The sequence below is a fragment of the Primulina eburnea genome, chromosome 16 (genome assembly GCF_022965805.1).
Source record: "Primulina eburnea isolate SZY01 chromosome 16, ASM2296580v1, whole genome shotgun sequence".
Classification (NCBI taxonomy): domain Eukaryota; kingdom Viridiplantae; phylum Streptophyta; class Magnoliopsida; order Lamiales; family Gesneriaceae; genus Primulina; species Primulina eburnea.
The window spans coordinates 20,387,722-20,406,953 of record NC_133116.1 but is presented as its reverse complement, the minus strand read 5'-3'; the positions used below and the strand labels follow the sequence as shown (position 1 = coordinate 20,406,953).

The 19,232-nt window shown below is 33.5% G+C and overlaps 2 protein-coding genes and 1 long non-coding RNA gene across 4 annotated transcripts; 1 reads left to right on the top strand and 2 right to left on the bottom strand.

The window, feature by feature from the left end:
- Nucleotides 1-3,121: 3,121 nt before the first annotated feature.
- LOC140816980 (uncharacterized) lies at nt 3,122-4,838 on the top strand. Of its 2 annotated transcripts, none has more exons than XR_012114703.1 (3): nt 3,122-3,360; nt 3,612-3,876; nt 4,433-4,838. It is a non-coding gene; the product is annotated as an uncharacterized lncRNA (long non-coding RNA). The 2 variants fall into 2 exon arrangements; XR_012114702.1 differs by having other exon boundaries at nt 3,500-3,876.
- A 242-nt stretch (nt 4,839-5,080) lies between these two features.
- LOC140816979 (homeobox-leucine zipper protein ATHB-12-like) lies at nt 5,081-6,105 on the bottom strand. The gene is made up of 2 exons (XM_073176499.1): nt 5,708-6,105; nt 5,081-5,567 (listed from the first exon to the last, which is right to left on the bottom strand). Exons 1-2 carry the CDS (start codon nt 6,023-6,025, stop codon nt 5,292-5,294), a joined length of 594 nt encoding a protein of 197 aa, XP_073032600.1. The 5' UTR covers nt 6,026-6,105; the 3' UTR covers nt 5,081-5,291.
- Nucleotides 6,106-14,662: 8,557 nt separating this feature from the next.
- Nucleotides 14,663-16,647, bottom strand: LOC140816104 (protein FAR1-RELATED SEQUENCE 5-like; the record flags this gene model as incomplete). Its single annotated transcript, XM_073175171.1, has 4 exons — nt 14,663-14,809; nt 14,898-15,023; nt 15,104-16,168; nt 16,252-16,647. Coding segments are annotated over 4 exons (1,734 nt in total), but the record flags the coding sequence as incomplete, so codon positions are not given.
- Nucleotides 16,648-19,232: the final 2,585 nt, after the last annotated feature.

Genomic DNA, 19,232 nt, shown 5'->3' with positions numbered 1-19,232 from the left:
TCGCCTGAATAATTCATAAGAACTACCTTCGGTGCTTTCCACTCTACTTTGTCCTCTTCCTTGACCATGACTTGGGTTGAGGTATGCAGGCTCAACAAGTACTGTTGAATTTGTTCACCATGAACTTTTGCTTGTTCTTTTATTAATTTACTAAACTCATCTATAACGTTGGTAGTCCTATCAGTGGTAGAGGCCCTATCATCCCCTTCAGTAACCTTTCGTTTAGGAGGCATTTCCTACACGTAAGCTCACTTTATCATAGATAGGAAGAAAATACATCAATAACAATAGAATATGATCAACGCTCAATGTTAAAATCAATAGATGCAGGATCGAAAACATACCGGATTGTCCTAGGCAGAAGAAGTCATATACGGTCCAAGAAATTTCGCTCTGATATCAATTGAAACAACCCCCACTCCCATGACATTTAAATTAAGTAAATAACATACGCGGAAGCCATAACATTTAAAAGGGAAAGTACCATATACCATTACATCAAAACCATTTTCAATAACTAATGTACATGATCATTCACAATATATTATCCATAACATAACCAAAAAACCAACACAAACCTTTCCTTCCTTTAATTCATGATATGGTACCCTCTACATTGATTTGAGATTTATGATTCATTCTTTATCGCCATTGCCATAGCCATGACCCAAGCCAAAGATAAGTATATGTAATTGCTATGTACAGCTTCTCACTTACTGAGTTTTATTCTCATTCCAGTTAATGTCATGTGATGCAGGTGATAAAAAGGAGAAATGGATTGTTCGAAGCCGGAGAAGTCATATAAGAGGCCAAAGGAAAGATTTTTTGGTTTTGTCACTTTAAATTGTGGTGGAGTGAACATATGTAAAGTTTTAAAATGTCATGTAGTTTGGATGAATGAATGGAAGGAAAGGTTTGTGTTGGTTTTTGGTTATGTTATGGATAACATATTGTGAATGATCATGTACATTAGTTATTGAAAATGGTTTTGATGTAATGGTATATGGTACTTTCCCTTTTAAATGTTAAGGCTTCCGCGTATGTTATTTACCTAATTTAAATGTAATGGGAGTGGGGTTGTTTCAAAAATTGTTGCTTAAGATGGGGGTGGAGGCATCACAAGGAAACATTGGACGAAGATCGAAGATGAACGCCTCAAAAAAGCATGATACAATGTTTCCATCAATCAGGCATTTGACAATGATCAAAGCAACGTTAATTTTCTGAGGATTTGTTTGGAAGGAATATAACAATGAGTTGCTAAATGGATGTACATACATGGTACAACCTATGAGAACATTTTATGGTTATTGCGAAACGAGTGTTCACTTTCCAAAATAAAATAACTGAACTAGAAGCATTCAATCAAAGCGGATCGAAATTTTAGATGTAGATATTCATTTCGAAATATTTCTTATAATTGAAATCTAGAAAATTCCTAATTTTATATTGTTCAGTATGTATAAGCTCAAACAATATTCAAGCAATATTATTGGAGTCCATGGTCCGACGATAAAGTTTGGTTAGTGTTGAGAGATCAACCAAAATGGAAGATATGATCATTCGAAAAATTCAAAGGATTTTTGACGAATGCTACGAAGAAATTGAAGAATATTGATGGTAAATTGTGAGGCCCGGGGCCGAAGAGGGCGGGGGGTGATCGCCGGTGCTATCAGTTGCACGGACAATGAGCGGCTCCTGGCAGGCTTCTAGGTGGAGGGAACATGAATGAACCGACCCACACATCTTTGAGAGGGATTCCGAGACTGTTCAATGTAATGGATTGTACCGTTGAAGAGGGCTTAAAAGATTTGATTGATACTACTCATATCACGAAGGTGCATCTTCTTTCGGTAGCTCATCACATAAAAACTCCAAAGTGAAGCGTGCTTGACTTGGGGAAATTTTGGGATGGGTGACCTCCTGGGAAGTTTCCTAGGGTGCGTGTGAGTGAGTACATAAGCACACTTGAAAGACTTGTCTTGGTACAGTGAGGACAGTCGTCAAATCTGGGGCGTTACAAGTGGTATCAGATCCGACCTCTCTTAGTATGGTGTGGTTCGGGGACGAACCAAGTGGAAGCTGGTGGGCTTGTGAGGCCCGGGGCCGAAGAGGGTGGGGGGTGATCGCCGATGCCATCAGTTGCACGGACAATGAGCGGCTCCTGGCAGGCTTCTAGGTGGAGGGAACATGAATGAACCGACCCACACGGGAATGAGAGGGATTCCGAGACTGTTCAATATAATGGACTGTACAGTTGAAGAGGGCTTAAAAGATTTGATTGGTACTACTCATATCACGAAGGTGCATCTTTTTTTTTCGGTAGCTCATCACATAAGAACTCCAAAGTTAAGCGTGCTTGACTTGGGGCAATTTTGGGATGGGTGACCTCCTGGGAAGTTTCCTAGAGTGCGTGTGAGTGAGGACATAAGCACGCTGGAATGACTCGTCTTGGTATAGTGAGGACAGTCGTCAAATCTGGGGCGTTATATAAATTATCTCCATTTCTTTTCCACACCTTTCGATACATCCATCAAGGACGAAGGAGATGAAGTGCGCGGGAATTGGGCAAACCATTATATCAATGTGAAGAAAGGCCTTCAAAAATTCATCGAGAGGAGAATGATCGAAAGCTCCAAAAGTTATAGATTATCTCAAAGAAATGAAAGAATGAGATATACAATACTATGAAAATGAAGATGTGAGTATTGTTTTAGAAGAAAGTATTTTGCAAAAGTTGAACAAAATATAGAAAGAAAGTGAGAAACGAGGTTGAGAGAACAAGAAAGAAAAGAGAAATAGCAAAAAAATCTTATCGCCAAGAAAGATATCAACGATCAAACTTTAGTGACATTCAAGTGAGTGTTATATGAAGTTGCAAGAAATTTTTTTCGTAAACGATTCAATTAATAATTTATTTAGTTCATAATTTGTTACATTTAAGTATTTACAATTTTTATTTTTAAAAAAATTGTTTGAAGTTATTTAATTATTTGTAATCATATTTTTTAATTATGTGTAAAAGTTTTTTAAATTATGTTTAATTATTTTAATTTTTAAACACCAAATTATTAATTTGAATAAAAAAAAAATTATTTGAACTTCCAATGAACAACTTCTCACGCCAATGAACATGCGCTTACCCACTCATTAGTTCTTGAGGTGTCGTGTGAACCCAGTAGATCTAAAACCCCGAATTCTATTCATCTGTCGACAGTCGACTTGGCCGCAGCTGAGACAGAACCATTAAAAAAAAAGTGCAGATTTTCGTGAAAAATCTAACGGGCAAAACCATAACCCTCGAGGTCGAATCGAGCGGCACTATTGACAATGCGAAGGAAGAGAATCAGGACAAGGAAGGTGGGATTTTAAAAAATATTTTTATGATAATTGGATTCTACGTTTTCAGTTTCGCTGTTTTAGTTCGAAGATAGGGAGAAAATGATTCGTTTGTTTTTTGAAGCTGTATGATTTTGTGTTTTTCTTCCCTGATTTACAGGAATTCCGCCGGAAGATCAGCGGCTTCAGTTTCGCTGTTTTAGTTCGAAGATAGCTAGAAAATGATTCGTTTATTGCTGTATGATTTTGTGTTTTTCTTCCCTGATTTATAGGAATCCCGCCGGAACGGATTAGCGGCGTCTGATTTTAACCGGAAGGCAGCTGGAGGGACGAACCCTTGCTGATTATAGCAATCAGAAAGGTTCTTTCTTTTGTTCTAATTGGTGATTGGTCATTACATTTACATGGTTAGTTTATGTTCAATGAATTCGTAGAGTCAACTCTGAATTTGGTTCTGAGGCATAGGGGAGGTATCATCGAGCCTTCTCTTATGGCATTGGCTAGGAAGTATAACCAGGACAAACTGATTTGCCGCAAGTGGCATAATTTTTTCTTAAACGTTATTTATTTATTCTTGATGCATTTGATTTGTATGATCTGATATATACTGTGCGAAGTTGTAGAGATTTCAATCCCCCAAAAAGCCCTGTCAATGGTTTTTGTTGGGGTCGATATTCAAATTTATGTGGCTGGTCCTCTCATTCAAGAATAAAAGAATTGAATTTTAACGCCAACGGACGAGGAAAGGGCGATTACCCCCCTCTCCTCCAAATCACCCCATTAAACTATTCAAATTCATGTGGCTGGTCCTCTCATTCAAGAATAAAAGAATTGAATTTTAATGCCAACGGACGAGGAAGGGCGATTACCCCCCTCTCCTCCGAATCACCCCATTAAACTTTTGAATGTGTGCACGCACCCTTCTTTTGGATGTGGATAATTATGCAAGGAAAGAGCGTGGAAGTCATTTCTCAATTGTTGAGAAATTTCTTAATGTGGATCACTAGTGTCATGCATAACATTTGCACATGATTATCATTTAAAGTTCAATTTTGATCTAACTTCTGGATGGTACCTAATGTTTCACACGCAGGTGTTATGCTAGCCTGCTCCCTCGTGCTGTCAATTGCAGGAAAAAGAAGTGTGGACATAGCAACCAGGTTTATATCTTTGATATAATCTTGCCACTTTCTTTTTACACTTTTATTTCCCCCGTTTTTCATGTTTGTTATATTGTGCTTCTTTCTGTGCAATTGAGGCCAAAGAAGAAGATCAAGTAGAGGGCTTGCTTGGATCAAGATCATTCCTCTTTTTGCGTCTTGTTTCTGTCACTAATTATATCACATACATTTGGCACATTTCCATTAAACATAAACGCAGTCCTTCTGTCACCACTCACCTGCAACCATTACCTTTTCTTGAAATGAATTTGGAATTTATTCTGCTTTATCCTTTGTTATTGACAAGATATTTTTTTAATGAGGAATTAAATTTGATCACGTGTAAGTGGACTAAAATTTTGATATTCGAATACATAAAGAACCAAAATTGTTGTACTCAATGTAACTGAACAGAAATTGATGTTTTGTCCTTAGATTTTTATACTAGTAATTTGTGTCTGGTGTTACCATAAGTTGATGTCACTGGATTCTTTTTACGCTAAGCTATGTCTCAGCTTCAAATCCTCCAGAAAATGTTCTTTTCTTGCCTTTTCTTTTTCCCCAAAATACGAAACATCGTGAAAAGAATCAGAATGCCACTGCTAGATGGGCATTTTTATATTCTTAAAGGCCCAAGCAACAGCTGAAGCACACTACGGTTCCAGGAACTAGCTACAACGAGATTTAATGAAAAATAACGCCAACACAAAGTGCAAAACCAGCGTTTGTAACTTGTTGAGTGATGAAATATAATTTAACAATCGAACTATATCTTCCCATAATTTGGTTTCTCTACTCATTCTCCCACCAGTTTTGAGTACTCTCCAGAGACTGCTCGAATAGACCGTCGGAGCATATATTGTTCCACGTTTGAGGTGAAGCTAAGCGACTAATCTCTGCTTCTTCATCTTCACCCCAGCTCACTAATTCTTCTCCTATATCTTCTATTTTTCCGAAGGGTTTACTGTTTTTTTCGCCGTCGGGAATATTTGCTTTGAATCCTCTGTCTCGGTGATCACTCAAATCATCCTCATCCATATTCTTTTCGACGTCACTTAGCTCCTGTAACTGTTTTCCATAATAACCATACATTAACTTTTGAGGGTATTTTTCGTCGTGTCTTTCGAGGAAAGAGAGACTATCCTACCGTGATGTAATATTAGAACATATTGAAAGAAACAAGAGCAGAATACTTGGAAATTATATACCTGCCTTTGCAAAGACTCGTTCTCCTTCTTCAAGTGATCAAACTGCAAACACATATTATCATAATTCACTTTGAGCACTTTAAACTCTTGCTCTATTTGCCTTGCCTTCCATCGAGCCCTTCTGTTCTGAAACCAAATGGCAACTTGGCGTGGCTGCAGCCCGAGATCTCTAGCTAGCTGCAGTTTCTTCCTCGATTCGAGCTTAGTTTCTTGATCGAAAATGGATTCCAGAGACTTTATCTGCTCGTCACTAAATCTCCTATCGTTTTTGCTTCTCTTTTTCTCCTGGGATTTTGTTTTTTGATCCGGGGCTTCCATATTTTTGGAACTGAGAGAAAATTCTTGTCTGAAATTTAGGAAATACAACAGTGTTTTAATGATGGTGGAGATGGATGTGGGCTCTAAGATTTGGACTTCTCATATTGGATTTATTCAGCCGTAGAGTTGTTTCATCTGTTGCTTTCAAGGAGTCGTCCTTTTTTGTTGATGGCTATTTAGGCCTCCATGCATTTTTTTTTTGTCGTGGAATAAAAGGAAACTATTTAAATTTATCATGTATATAATTTTAATAACCACGATATCCAAAAATATTAAATATTACCAAGAGTAAAATATAAAGTTTTAAGAAAGTGTAGGATTTTTTTTTTAAAAAAAATGTCTCAAAACTATATTATCCAGTGCTTGGTTAATATCGTTAGTTTTTATATATTAGAAGTTATGACGGATTTATGTATGTGAAATGGATTGATTTGATCCATATTTACAATAAAAATTAATAGTTTTGACATAAAAGTAATAATTTTTATGAGTCGAATTGGAGATTTGTCTCGTAAAAATAATTCGTGAGATGATCTTATAAGATTTTTTTGTGTTTATAAACTAGTACATATAAATATATCTTGGATTTGTGACGGTGTAAATATTAATATAGAATTTTTTTTAATATTATAGCGAATCAATTTATGCTAGCAATTGGTTTAATTTATTTTATTGGTGAGCAGGGGTGTGAGGGTGCAAGGGATATTCTTGCGGACAAGGATGTATTAGTAGGAGTGGGGAAAAATATCGAATTTTTAGTATACCGATGTTATTATACCGAAATATATCGAATTTATCGAAAGTTTTGGTGTACCGAAATTTTCGGAACGAGACGGTAGGGTAACTGTAGCACCCCATAACTTAAATGGTATTTGCATATATTATATTTTATTACTAAAATAATATATATATATATATATATAAAATAAAAATATATAATATTTTTAAATAATAAAGTTAATTTTTTTAAAAATATAAGGTATTTTTTTGGTATAAAATGATATATATCGATAACGTATCGAAATAAAGAATTTAACTTCTGTGTGGACTGATCATGTTGGAATATTCCAAATCAAAATTCAGTGAAGCAATTCGACTTAATAATTTAAACTGCTGAGAAGTCTTATTTCTGTCGTCTAACCTTATAACTAGCTAGAGGACTAGATGACTGGCCTCGACTTGTAAAAAGTTGACAGACTTTAGAAATCACAAGACCTCGGACATTGTTGCAAAGTTAGCGGATGAAGAAGTCGCACATGTTGCGGTTGAAGTTTATTGGTGTTCATTGATATCTTGGATCTTCAGACACATGTTGCGTTTGTGTTTATTGTCTTGATGAATTTGTTTTGTATGTCTTTTATGGTCTTTTTGACTGTCTTGAGGGATTTGTTTAGTATTGGTGATCATTGGTCTTAAAATTACAGTATACAGAAAAATCGGTAGAGTAACGATATTATTTTTCTCGTACCGATTATTTCGATACGATATCCGGTATCCGAAATTTTGGTACGATATACCGTACCGACCACCTCTAAATGTGTGGGCACATGAACAAAGAATGACTGATAAAACGCTCGATGGTGAGGTGAGAAAGATGAAGATGGGTCTTGTTGCTTTGCAACATAAGAGGAAAAAAAAATTGAGAAGATTTAGTCACAAATAATGTTAAAAAAGGCAAACTGCATTAATATATTTGTGAAAATTGAATAAGGAGAAAAACCCGTTGTGTAAACCAATCATATTCAAAACCCTATATTTGAAAATTTGAATATAAAACCCTAATACATTTGGGCACAGGGATTAAATTAAATTCACCTCTTTTGAAATGGGTCTAAACCCGATCAAACTAATATAGAAACGGGTCCTAGGCGGTAATCTCTTATCTCTTATCTCTTACTATTTATCAAGGCTGAGTAGGTTAGAGTAACTTCATTGGTCTGTTTTTTAAAATACCTAAAATACCCTTCACCCCCACTCTCTACATTACTAACATGTAGTTTAGTGGATAAAGCCTATGTTTCTTAATCATGAGGTTGTAGGTTCAATTTTTGCTTGGGTCTTTTTTATTCTTTTTTAATTTATTTTTTAGTTCATATATCAAAATTATAATGTAGCCACTCATTATTTCTTATAAATATATTTTGATCCTCATTTAAATATAAATCAAATAAATTATAAAAACATATCGTACAAGCACGCAACGCGTGCGTCGTTGTACTATTTAATAATAATATATGTATATTTTATCTTATTTTAAATAGTCCCTGAACTTAATTTCCAATATTATCGTCCTTGTTTCCGACTTATTCTTAAAATGTTATGATTTTATTTGATTTTGATATATGTATTAATTTTTGGATTTTTCTTATCAGGTATTCACTAGAATTTAAAATATTTATAATGCTCAACGGATTTGCTGGTCTAACCTACATGGGATCCATCATGTTTTGGGACGAAGACGAGCCCGGGGTTCTAAAAATGTGGTGGAGAGTCTTGGATCAAGACTCGCTTCATTGTCATCCCTACGTTAAAGTATATTCGATTTTTGAGAACACAATGGTATGAAAACCTATTAATTTTTTCATAGTATTTTTTGACTTTTCACATTTTTTGCCCTTGATTCTGTAAAGATATTGAATACGAGTTGTATATATTAATAAAAAAATTATGAATCTGATTTCATGATAATTATATGGACGAAAACTAGAGTAATTTTTTCTAATGGGTGACGTATAATATTTAGAGTTAGTCTCATGTGAGACCGTCTCACAGATACTAATATGTGAGACGGATCAACCCCACCCATAGTCACAATAAAAAGTAATACTCTGAGCATAAAAAATTATACTTTTTCATGGATGACCCAAATAAGAGATCTGTCTCACAAATTCGACCCGTGAGACCGTCTCACACAAGTTTTTGCCTAATATTTATTAAAGCTAAACTAGAAAAATAAAAAATTTATTATAACATAACTACATAAAGTATTTAATTATATCACACATATTTATGTAAATTTGGAAGGACGGGAAATAAAATATATGTTGAGTGTTTATATAAAATTTCACCATGAAGTCGCAAATTTTATAAATCAAATTATTTATTTTTAAAAATTTAAGATCGAATAAGATGTGAATATGGGAAGTGTTGCTTTCTCTCCATTTGTAGCTCTTATCCTTACAAGTTACAATTGGTATGTGTGGAATAATAATTTTCCCCGCTTGCTTTCGTTATAGATATTTTGAATTTACAAAGACCATCAAATTTCATTCACAAAAAAAGACGACATATTGTTTGAACAAAAAAATATTTAGTTATAAAATACAATTTGTATCTTTCTTATACAAAATTGTCTAACAAAGAAAAATATTATATAGAAAACATTAATTAATAAGAGTATAATGTACAAAGGAGCATAATATCAATAAGGCTGTAAATAAATCGAGTTAACTCACGAACTTTTTGAGTCAACTCCATAAATAACTGATTTACATTTAAAATTATCGATTTCGAGTATAACTCAAATACGTTCATATATTTTTTGAACCAAGCTCGTATTCAATTTATTTGTGTGACAATTCGTGAATCGTTCATGACCTAAATTTGTATTAATATTATATATTAAATAAATATATTTCGAGACTTTCGAGTATTTAATTTCAAACAACAGTTCGAATAGCTCGCAAACATACTCAAATTTTTTTGAGTCAAACTCGAAATTAATTCGAGCAAAAAGTTTATGAATTTCGAATCCAGCTCGAATTTAACTAACATAAATGATTTCAAATTCGTATTAATTCTGGATTAATGGATTTGAGGTGCAGATTTGAAATTAAATCCACTCAAATATTTCAATTCAAACACAACCTAAAGAAAATTTAAAAATTTGAAAAGACAAAAACACTCTTATCCTAGAGTAGGACACTATACAAGTTGGCTTCAAATCCATCTCTTATGTAAATCCTCCTAACCATTATCCTATTGCAATAATTATTGCTAAGAGGAGCGCTCATATTGTGGCAATTCCACCCAGAAGGTAAATGTGTTACTCTTATAACACGTCCTTGTATAATGCTCAAGGCTCTCAACTGAGTAGTAGGAGCAACTTTTAATTTATTATGTGCTTAAACGATGTATTCAATAAGTTCTTTTCAATAAACAATTGAGATATCTATGCCCATAAGAAATCCTGGAGCCACCCATTAATAATAATAGAACTTTGCGCTAAGTTTTCTCCCGTCATATGAGTTACTATCTTTTGATCATTTATACCGGCCCAAACATCTGACTGCATATTCCAACAGAAATGAAATATTACTAGTGAAATGGAATTATACATCTAGAATAGTCCTAATAAGACATGATTCCAACTTGTTATCTGTTGAGGATCGAAGTTGAGTTTAGAAGGGAGGGAGGGGTGAATAAACTCTACTCGTTTTTCGTATGGATGAGGTACTAGAATCCTGTTAAGGATAGTAGTCGATCTTGTGAGAATACTTTCACCTGATTACAGTAGAACATGCAGAAACAATCTGATGAAGTATCCTAAACGATGTATTCAATAAGTTCTTGTCAATAGCCAATTGAGATGTCTATGCCCATAAGAAATATTGGAGCCACCCATTAATAATAATAGAACTTTGCGCTAAGTTTTCTCCCGTCATATGAGTTACTATCTTTTGATCATTTATACCGGCCCAAACATCTGACTGCATATTCCAACTGAAATGAAATATTACTAGGTAAATGGAATTATACATCTAGAATAGTCCTAATAAGACATGATTCCAACTTGTTATCAATTTGGAATACACACAAGATGATTGCTATTTCAAATATATTCTTCAAATTACTTCTCAAATCAAATCATTTCATTCAACCTATATTTTAGAACTAAAATCAACTATCAAATTACATAAAAAGTACTATTACTTAAGCGAGAGAGATACTGATACTTGGCTAACTTTGGTTACTTTTTTTTTTATTCCAAAATTTCTTCACACATTTGATTATAATATATACAATTTTTATCTTTCATTTTTAAAAATTGTAAAAAAAAATATAGATAAATATATTATGAAATTTAAAATACAAATAAATATAAGATTAAAATATTTAGCTCATTAAAAAAATTAGATTGTGTTTTATTTATTAAATTTTTAGATTACTATATTACTCCTAATTAAATTAAAAAATCATTAATTAGAAAATAAAAAATTATATGTTTAGATGATATTCAACTATATAAGCACTTGAAACGTGCAAAAGAACATTAGTATTAGAAAAAATCACAATGTATGAAAACTATTTTCTGTTATTTTATACCTTTTAGTCATTGAAATTAAAAATTTGAAAGGTACGGTCGCACCCACCCGCCCCCATCTTGGCTCCGTCACTGTACTTGAGTAGTATTAGGGAATGTCGATCGGTAATCTCTAAATAATGATTATAAATAGTTTCTTAACAAATTTGTTAATAATAAATTATATTTAATTTGATTTATATTTAGATAGAGTAATATCATAATTATAAAAAAATAATAAAATAGATAAATATCATAATTGTAGAAGATAATGAAATATCTATTAATGTATAATACAGACAAAAAATTGGTCTGTTATTTGTTTTCCCAATTTTGGCCCCATTTGATATCAAAATTACATTTTTGTTTTTATTTTTTTAATCCCAAAAAATATTTTTGTTTTTATATTTTTTTAAATTATAACTATTCAAATAGCATTTAGTCCCTTAATATTTTGTCAAATTTCACTTTAGTCCATGTATAATTATTAAAAACAATGTACACACGCACTGCGTGTACAAAATAGCTAGTTCCGAATAAAACTCAAATAACTTTATAAACATAATGGGGTAAAAATGCAATAATTAAAAGATGGGGTATGTCCAGTACTTTCCCAAAAAAAGAAAAATAAAAAGGGGATTGAATGTATTATTTTTACGCTCGCGACTGCCTACAGTTCTCCACTATCGAACCAGGTTCTCAAGTATAATTAGAGACTAGCTACTTTGCACACGCGGTGTGTGTACAGTTTTTTTATAATTATCTATGGACTAAAGTGAAATTTGACAAATTATCGAGGAGCTAAAGTGCTATTTGAATCATTGTAATTTTTTAAAAAAACAAAAAATGTTTTTTGAAAGTAAAAAAATTTAAAAACAAAAATGTAATTTTGATATCAAATGAGGACAAAATTGGGAAAACAAAAAACATACCACTTTTTTGTCTCTAGTAGGGAGATTCTTAATAATAGTAATAGATATAATTATCGAGGGATTAAAGTGAAATTTGACAAATTATTGAGAGACTAAAGTGTTATTTGAATTGTTAAAATTTTTTTTAAAAAAAAAAGTTTTTTGGTGAAATTAAAAAAAATAAAATGAAAAATGTAATATTGGTATCATATAAGGGCAAAATGAGAAGAGAAAATTGGTGTCTATTTTTGTCTATATTAGGCGCAACATTTATACATAGTCGCAGTATTAATTAATTGAATTTATATTTATATTTATACACAGAGATTAAGTTTTTTGTGAGATGGTCTCATAGATATGTAACATTGAGATATGTTGACATGATCCATATTTACAAAAAAAAGTTATATTTTTGACATAAAATTAATATTTATCATGAATCGGACCGGATATTCGTCTCACATAATCGAAATGTTAAACACTCTCATAAGAGTTTTTGTTATATATATTTTTATATGTATCTATTCAAAGATATATAATTTCTACTTTAAAATTTTTAGTACTACATAACTTGCCTTAAAATTTGGTTGCTTAAATCTTCATGTGTGTAGTGTGTGTATATATATAAGCGTTTTTTTGATTTCTTCATTTATTTATAAGTTTAATTTCTTACCTCTTCTTGATTAATGAAATTATCAAGTCGGAGTACATATATTTCATGTTTTTCAGATATTGGATTTGAATAATTTAAACAATATACGTTAAATTCTGAATAATTTGACTCTAAGATATCAACATATTAATTAAGCTTTGGTGTTTATTATTTAACTAGCTACTTTGTACACGCGGTGCGTGTGTACAGTTTTTTTTTTTATAATTATCTATGGACTAAAGTGAAATTTGACAAATTATCGAAGGACTAAAGTGCTATTTGAATCGTCGTAATTTAAAAAAAGCAAAAATGTTTTTTTGAAATTAAAAAAAATTAAAAACAAAAATGTAATTTTGATATCAAACGAGGGCAAAACTGGGAAAGCAACAATGCTACATCTGAATTGATAGGTTTATATAGTCATATCACAGTTATGAAAAAGATAAAATACAAGATGAAATTATTTTTGGCTCTATTAGGCTCATACTTAATGATATTAAATATAATGGATTAGGGATGGCAATGGGCCGGGGCGGGGGCGGGTTTGCCATTCCCATCCCCATCCCCGAATGCCATCCCCACCCCCATCCCCGTTTTTTCGGGTTCGGGGAATCCCCGAACCCGAAACTTCGGGGATCAACTTACCATCCCCGTCCCCATCCCCATTTCAAAAATAATAATATGGCAAGACGATGACGGATTCGGATATTTTCTCAAACCAAAACTTATTATTATATATTATTATTTGATATAATTTTAATATTAATATTAATATCAATATCAACAATAATAATATTATTAATATTTTAAAAATTATATTATTAATACTAATAATACTATTATTTTATTATTGATAATATATTTTCGGGGCGGGTTCGGGGATTTCGGGGATGGGGATAGTAATCCCATACCCACCCCGAACTACATCGGGGATTTAAAAAAATCCCCGAACCCGAACCTAAACCCGAAAAAATCGGGGATCCCCATCCCCGTTTCGGGTTTTTCCCGCGGGGCCCCAAACCCGCGGGGGAAATTGCCATCCCTATAATGGATCATTTCTTTTTCATAAATTATTAAGTTATTATGAGTTCAAGATAAGTCGCAATGGTGAAATGGGTAATGTTATGTGTACATAATGGGTTACATAGAGGCTTACATGTAATTATTAAATTACAATTAAACCCTCATCCTAAATTGATAGACTATACATTCCATTCATTATTTCTTCTCCTATCAATAATATTAAATTGTTTTTTTTAATGCAAGTCCTGAGATTTATCATACAATTTTTTTAAAAAAAATATATTTTGATAAATATTATATTTTTCAATATTTAATAAATCATATAAAAAATTAATAGTAATGATTTTTAAAATTAAAAAAATTAATGATTGTAACTACAATAATAAATTATTATATTGCCAAAATTAGAATTAGACAAAATTTCATGACAATAGGAGAATTATTTCAGTTACATGACGATATGATAATATCCCAAATTTATTTTTCACCTACAATTTTTTGTACTTGCCCTATCAAGTTGAGCTACATGAAAACAATAAATTTTAATATTTCAAAATTTGATGTGAAATATTATGATCTCTTAATGAAAACATACAACGTACTAATAGAGTTTCCATGAAATGAACATAAAAACCATAACACATTAAATTGCGTTGAAGAAATATGAAATTTCATATTCATTTCAAATCCAGAGTCTTCTAACTTGTAAAAAATAATCTAAATTCAAGTACATCTAATTGCATGTCCAATTAACTTGCTTCATAATTTATTACACCCATAGATCCGATCACTTCATCATCATTCGAACTCCATCTTGTTGTCGATGCTTGATCACCTCCGTAGTTGGATACTAAATGTACTCCGTAATCGATATTCCAAGGATGGTGATGAACACCCTATAATTATTATGCAAATATAAAAAACAAAAATATGTGTGTGTGTGAGTGATTAGCAACATGAAACATGAAAAACATAATATCGTACCATTAATTGTTGTGAGAAAGAGAGCGGAGTCATCACAGTATTTTGATCAGGTGGTTGTATAAACACATTACTAGATTGAATTTTTTTTGGTTGAGAATTTTTTTCTTTGCTTGATATCATTGATACCTACAAAAACAACATATGTATGAATAGAATGCAAGCTATTGATGCGACTTAATTAAAGAAGTATTATGAATATATCGTACCTTCGATTTCTTAGAAGACTTCTCCAATCGACCTTTCTTTCGAAGATTCTTAGGGGCTCCTTTTGTTTTAGTGTACTTTGGGTCAAGAACTTTGCAAGTAGAAACTTGGGTTGCATCATCAACATGATCTACTTGCATGCTCAGTTCTGATATCAAATTACGACCACAACCTGATCCCAACTTTGATATAGCAAGATCACTTGCTTTAGTTTCAATCCACTCGAGAAGCTTTTGAGTTTCATCATCATTATATGTAGCCAAATCTGCAACATCTGTAAATGCTTTGCACAACTTCTCATAATTTAATTGACCAGGAGTAGTTATCCATCCATTATAATTGCTCTTCACTCTCATATACAATCTACTCACATCTTTCCTCCAACGTCGAAGTATATATTGCTCAGGAACTGCCGACAATTTGTTACGGATTAAAACTACAATAGCATGCCTACAAATTATTCCCCTGAACTCAAATAAATGACAACTACAAGAAAATGTGCATTTATCTATCTCAAAAATAATTTCAAACTTTTTTTCCTTAACTCTCTCATGTACTGTAAAATCTTCTGTAACAACATATCTCGTACTGAAAGACCCCTCATCACTAGATTCAATTTCACAATACATATTTCCTGTCAATTCTTGTTGAAATTCTTTAAATTTTACAATTGTAAAAGCACTTTGAAATTGCCTCTCCAAATCAAATCGAGTAACACAAGGGACCATCTGGGAGAAGGTTTTAAAATCGGCTTGAAACTCTTTCTCAATTTTACTCCTCATAGCTCGCTCATATTGCTCCACAAACTGTTTTAAAGATGTTTTTGAATGGACATACCCGTCAAAAAAAGCATTCATACCCTCACTCCGTTGGGTTGTTGACATTCCGGCCCAAAATGATGTTTTGAGAAAACATGGAACCCAACGAATTCTCTCTCTAAAAAGCCCGATCAACCATTCATTATTTTTCAATTCATACATATCAAGCATAGAAAACCAACTCTGTTCGAACTCATATGCACTTTGTGATTCATATACCAATTTATGTACAGACGAGAGTATGGAAGCCTTTTGACAATGATATCCAAATTTCTCAAGTAATTCTTAAGTATATGCCATAAACACCACCTATGTTTTGATTTAGGAAATACAACTTCTATGGCATTCTGAATTGCCCTGTCTTGATCAGTGATTATCCCTTGAGGTGCTTCAAATTCCATGCACTCTAGCCATATCCTAAACAACCAGACAAATGTCTCTGTATCTTCATTAGAAAGTAGACCACACCCAAGTAGTGTCGAGTGTCCATGATGATTTACACCGACGAAAGGAGCAAACGACATGTCGTACTTGTTAGTTAAGTATGTTGTATCAAAAGTTACTACATCTCCAAATTCCTTATAAGCTTGTCTACATCTATTATCTGCCCAAAATACATTTTTTAATCGGCCCTCATCATCCAAATCAAAGCTAAAGAAAAAACCAGGAGAAAATGACTGCATTTTGGAGAAATAAGCTTGAATAGCAGCTGCATCTCCTTCTCCAAGTCTTAATTTTTTGACCTTATCAATATAATTTCGACAATCTTTTTCAATGAAAGTCATCTTCTCATATCCACCTGCTTCAACGACAACTGAGTTATAACTTTTATGGAGAGGAATACCTGCTATATCATTCACCTCTTGTAGTGCCCAAATTCAGTACACGTATGACCCATGCATTTATTTAACTATTAAATCATTTAATTTATTTTAAATGAGTTTTATGCCATGCATAAATTATGAAATGCATTATTTTAAATAATTCATGTTTATTGTGATGCACGTTAAAATGTTTTTCGAGTTTCATGTTTCAGGCGACTATTCGAAGCGGGATCGAGGAAAAGACCGGTGACGATGTTGGTAATTTAAAATATGGTATTTTATTTTAAGTTGAGGATGGGGCATTTTTAATAAGTTATTAAGTTTTAATATGCTAAAGCATTATTATGTATTTAGTGATTTAAGAGTTTAAAATTTTTAAAATTGGTGTGTATTTTAATTGTAGAGTTTGATTAAATTAGTGAGTGTTAACTTTTAATTAGTTAATTTAGCACTATATTTCTCCTAATTAAATCACACACACGTTTTCTACACTCACACACACTAAACATGTTTTTACACACACTAAAACACACAACACATACCTACAAGTTTATTTTCAGATTTTAAAAAGAAAACCTAGAGTTCTTGTGTAAGAAACGGCCGCCCCCTCCTCTGAATTATTCCAGCATATTTTCGTGTGCTTTCTTCAAGGATTTTAGCGCCACGTTCGTCCCGGATCGAGCCTCGCACCGTCTCCGCTTCGGTATCGTCGTCACGGTATTTTTAATATCAAAAGGCACGTATATTCTGTTCTTGATGCATCGATCATGTCATATTATGCGTGCGTTGTTATTTATGCGTAAAATCATGTGTAAGTTGTGTAGAAGTTTGAGCAATCACGTTTAAATCGCTTTCGGAGTCCTTTTTAGATCTAAAAATCCCGTTTTTGCTGTTCTGGTCAAAACTGCGAACTTTCAGTCGAGATTTTGAGAAAACTTTCAACTAGAAAATCGTATAACTTTTTGATGCCTTCGATTTGATATAAAATTCGAGATTTTTGGATAAAAATTGAGTGAGTTATGATGTTTTTCGTGGGACTGCTCAAACTGCGACTTTTACGAAAAATTGTGTTCTTGAAGTTTATTTGTTGCAGGCTTCGTTGGGGATCGACGGGTGATCGGTGCTGCGTCTAGGTATGATTAGTATGATGCTTGGGTTGGTGTTGGGTATGTCCTTTAGTGTCGATAGGCACTCGAGTACATTAGAAGTCGTAGGAAGCGTTCGGGGTCAATTGCCACGTTTCTTGAATTGTATGTATAGTAGGGGAACGTCGTTGTTTTGGGTGTTCGTACGAGTTTAGTTCAATGCTATGGTGTCTCAGGATGGTCTCAAGTTGGCTAATTTTGTTGCATTTTCTGTTTGATTGGGAGAATAGACATTGTGTAAGTTTTCCTCGCAGGTTCAGAAAATTCGAGGCCACACGGACCTATACACGGACCTTGACACGGGGTCCGTGCCTTTGTTTCCTTCGAACAGCCATTTTTGCGTAGACACTCGGACCCTTACACGGACCCTAGCACGGGGTCCGTGTCCTCATTTCTTCTCGAGTTTCACTTTTGCGCACCTACACGGACCCCCACCCGGACCTCAGTACGGGGTCCGTGCCTTCCCTTTTCTTCATAAGGCAATTCACCGCACCTACACGGACCCGGAGCCGGACCTGGGCACGGGGTCCGTGTACTTGAGTTTTAAGAATTATCATGCTATACTTTGAGGTTTGATGTCTTGATTTAGTGCAATGTTCAACAATGTCGAGTCATGGGAATTTTAGAATGTCCTAAGTAATGATTGAACTTGAGAGTAAGTGCAATTTCTACGTTAAGTTATGCAAGTTAAGTATGAAAATCCATGTTAGTATGTGCAGCAACGGCCCCAGTCGAAGTCCAACGAATCCCTCAACGCCAAGTAAGTATGTATGACGTGCAAGAAAATATTTTAAGTTTTGGAGGTATGCTAAATGTCTTGTGACCAAATTATGTTAGGATTGGAAAGCGTTAAATTATGAACGGGGACCAATCCGCCCGTTAAATTATGAACGGGTTAGATCGTGGTTGGAAAGCGTTAAATTATGAACGGGGACCAACCAGCTCGTTAAATTATGAACGGGGATCTTATGTATGCGGCAGTGGATACGTCCCTGTCAGCCCAGTACTGTGGTATAGTCTGATCAGGCTCATTTATGTTACGGGTCACTTGCTTTGAAACATTCTCTACGCAAAATGATGAAGTTATGTATGTTCAAGTATGTTCAAGTATGTAGCATGTTTACGAAAAGTTTAAGTTATGGCACGTCGAAGTATGTATGTACGTATGTTCAAGTTTTAATACGCAAGTTCAAGTTTCAAGTTATGTATGTCCTATTTTAAAGTTGCATGTGATTTTATTATGTAGTACTCGTTATTCCAGTTTATACGTGTTGAGTCTTTAGACTCACTAGACTTGATCGATGCAGGTGAGTATGTTGACGAGGAGGCAGGAGGTGGTGACCA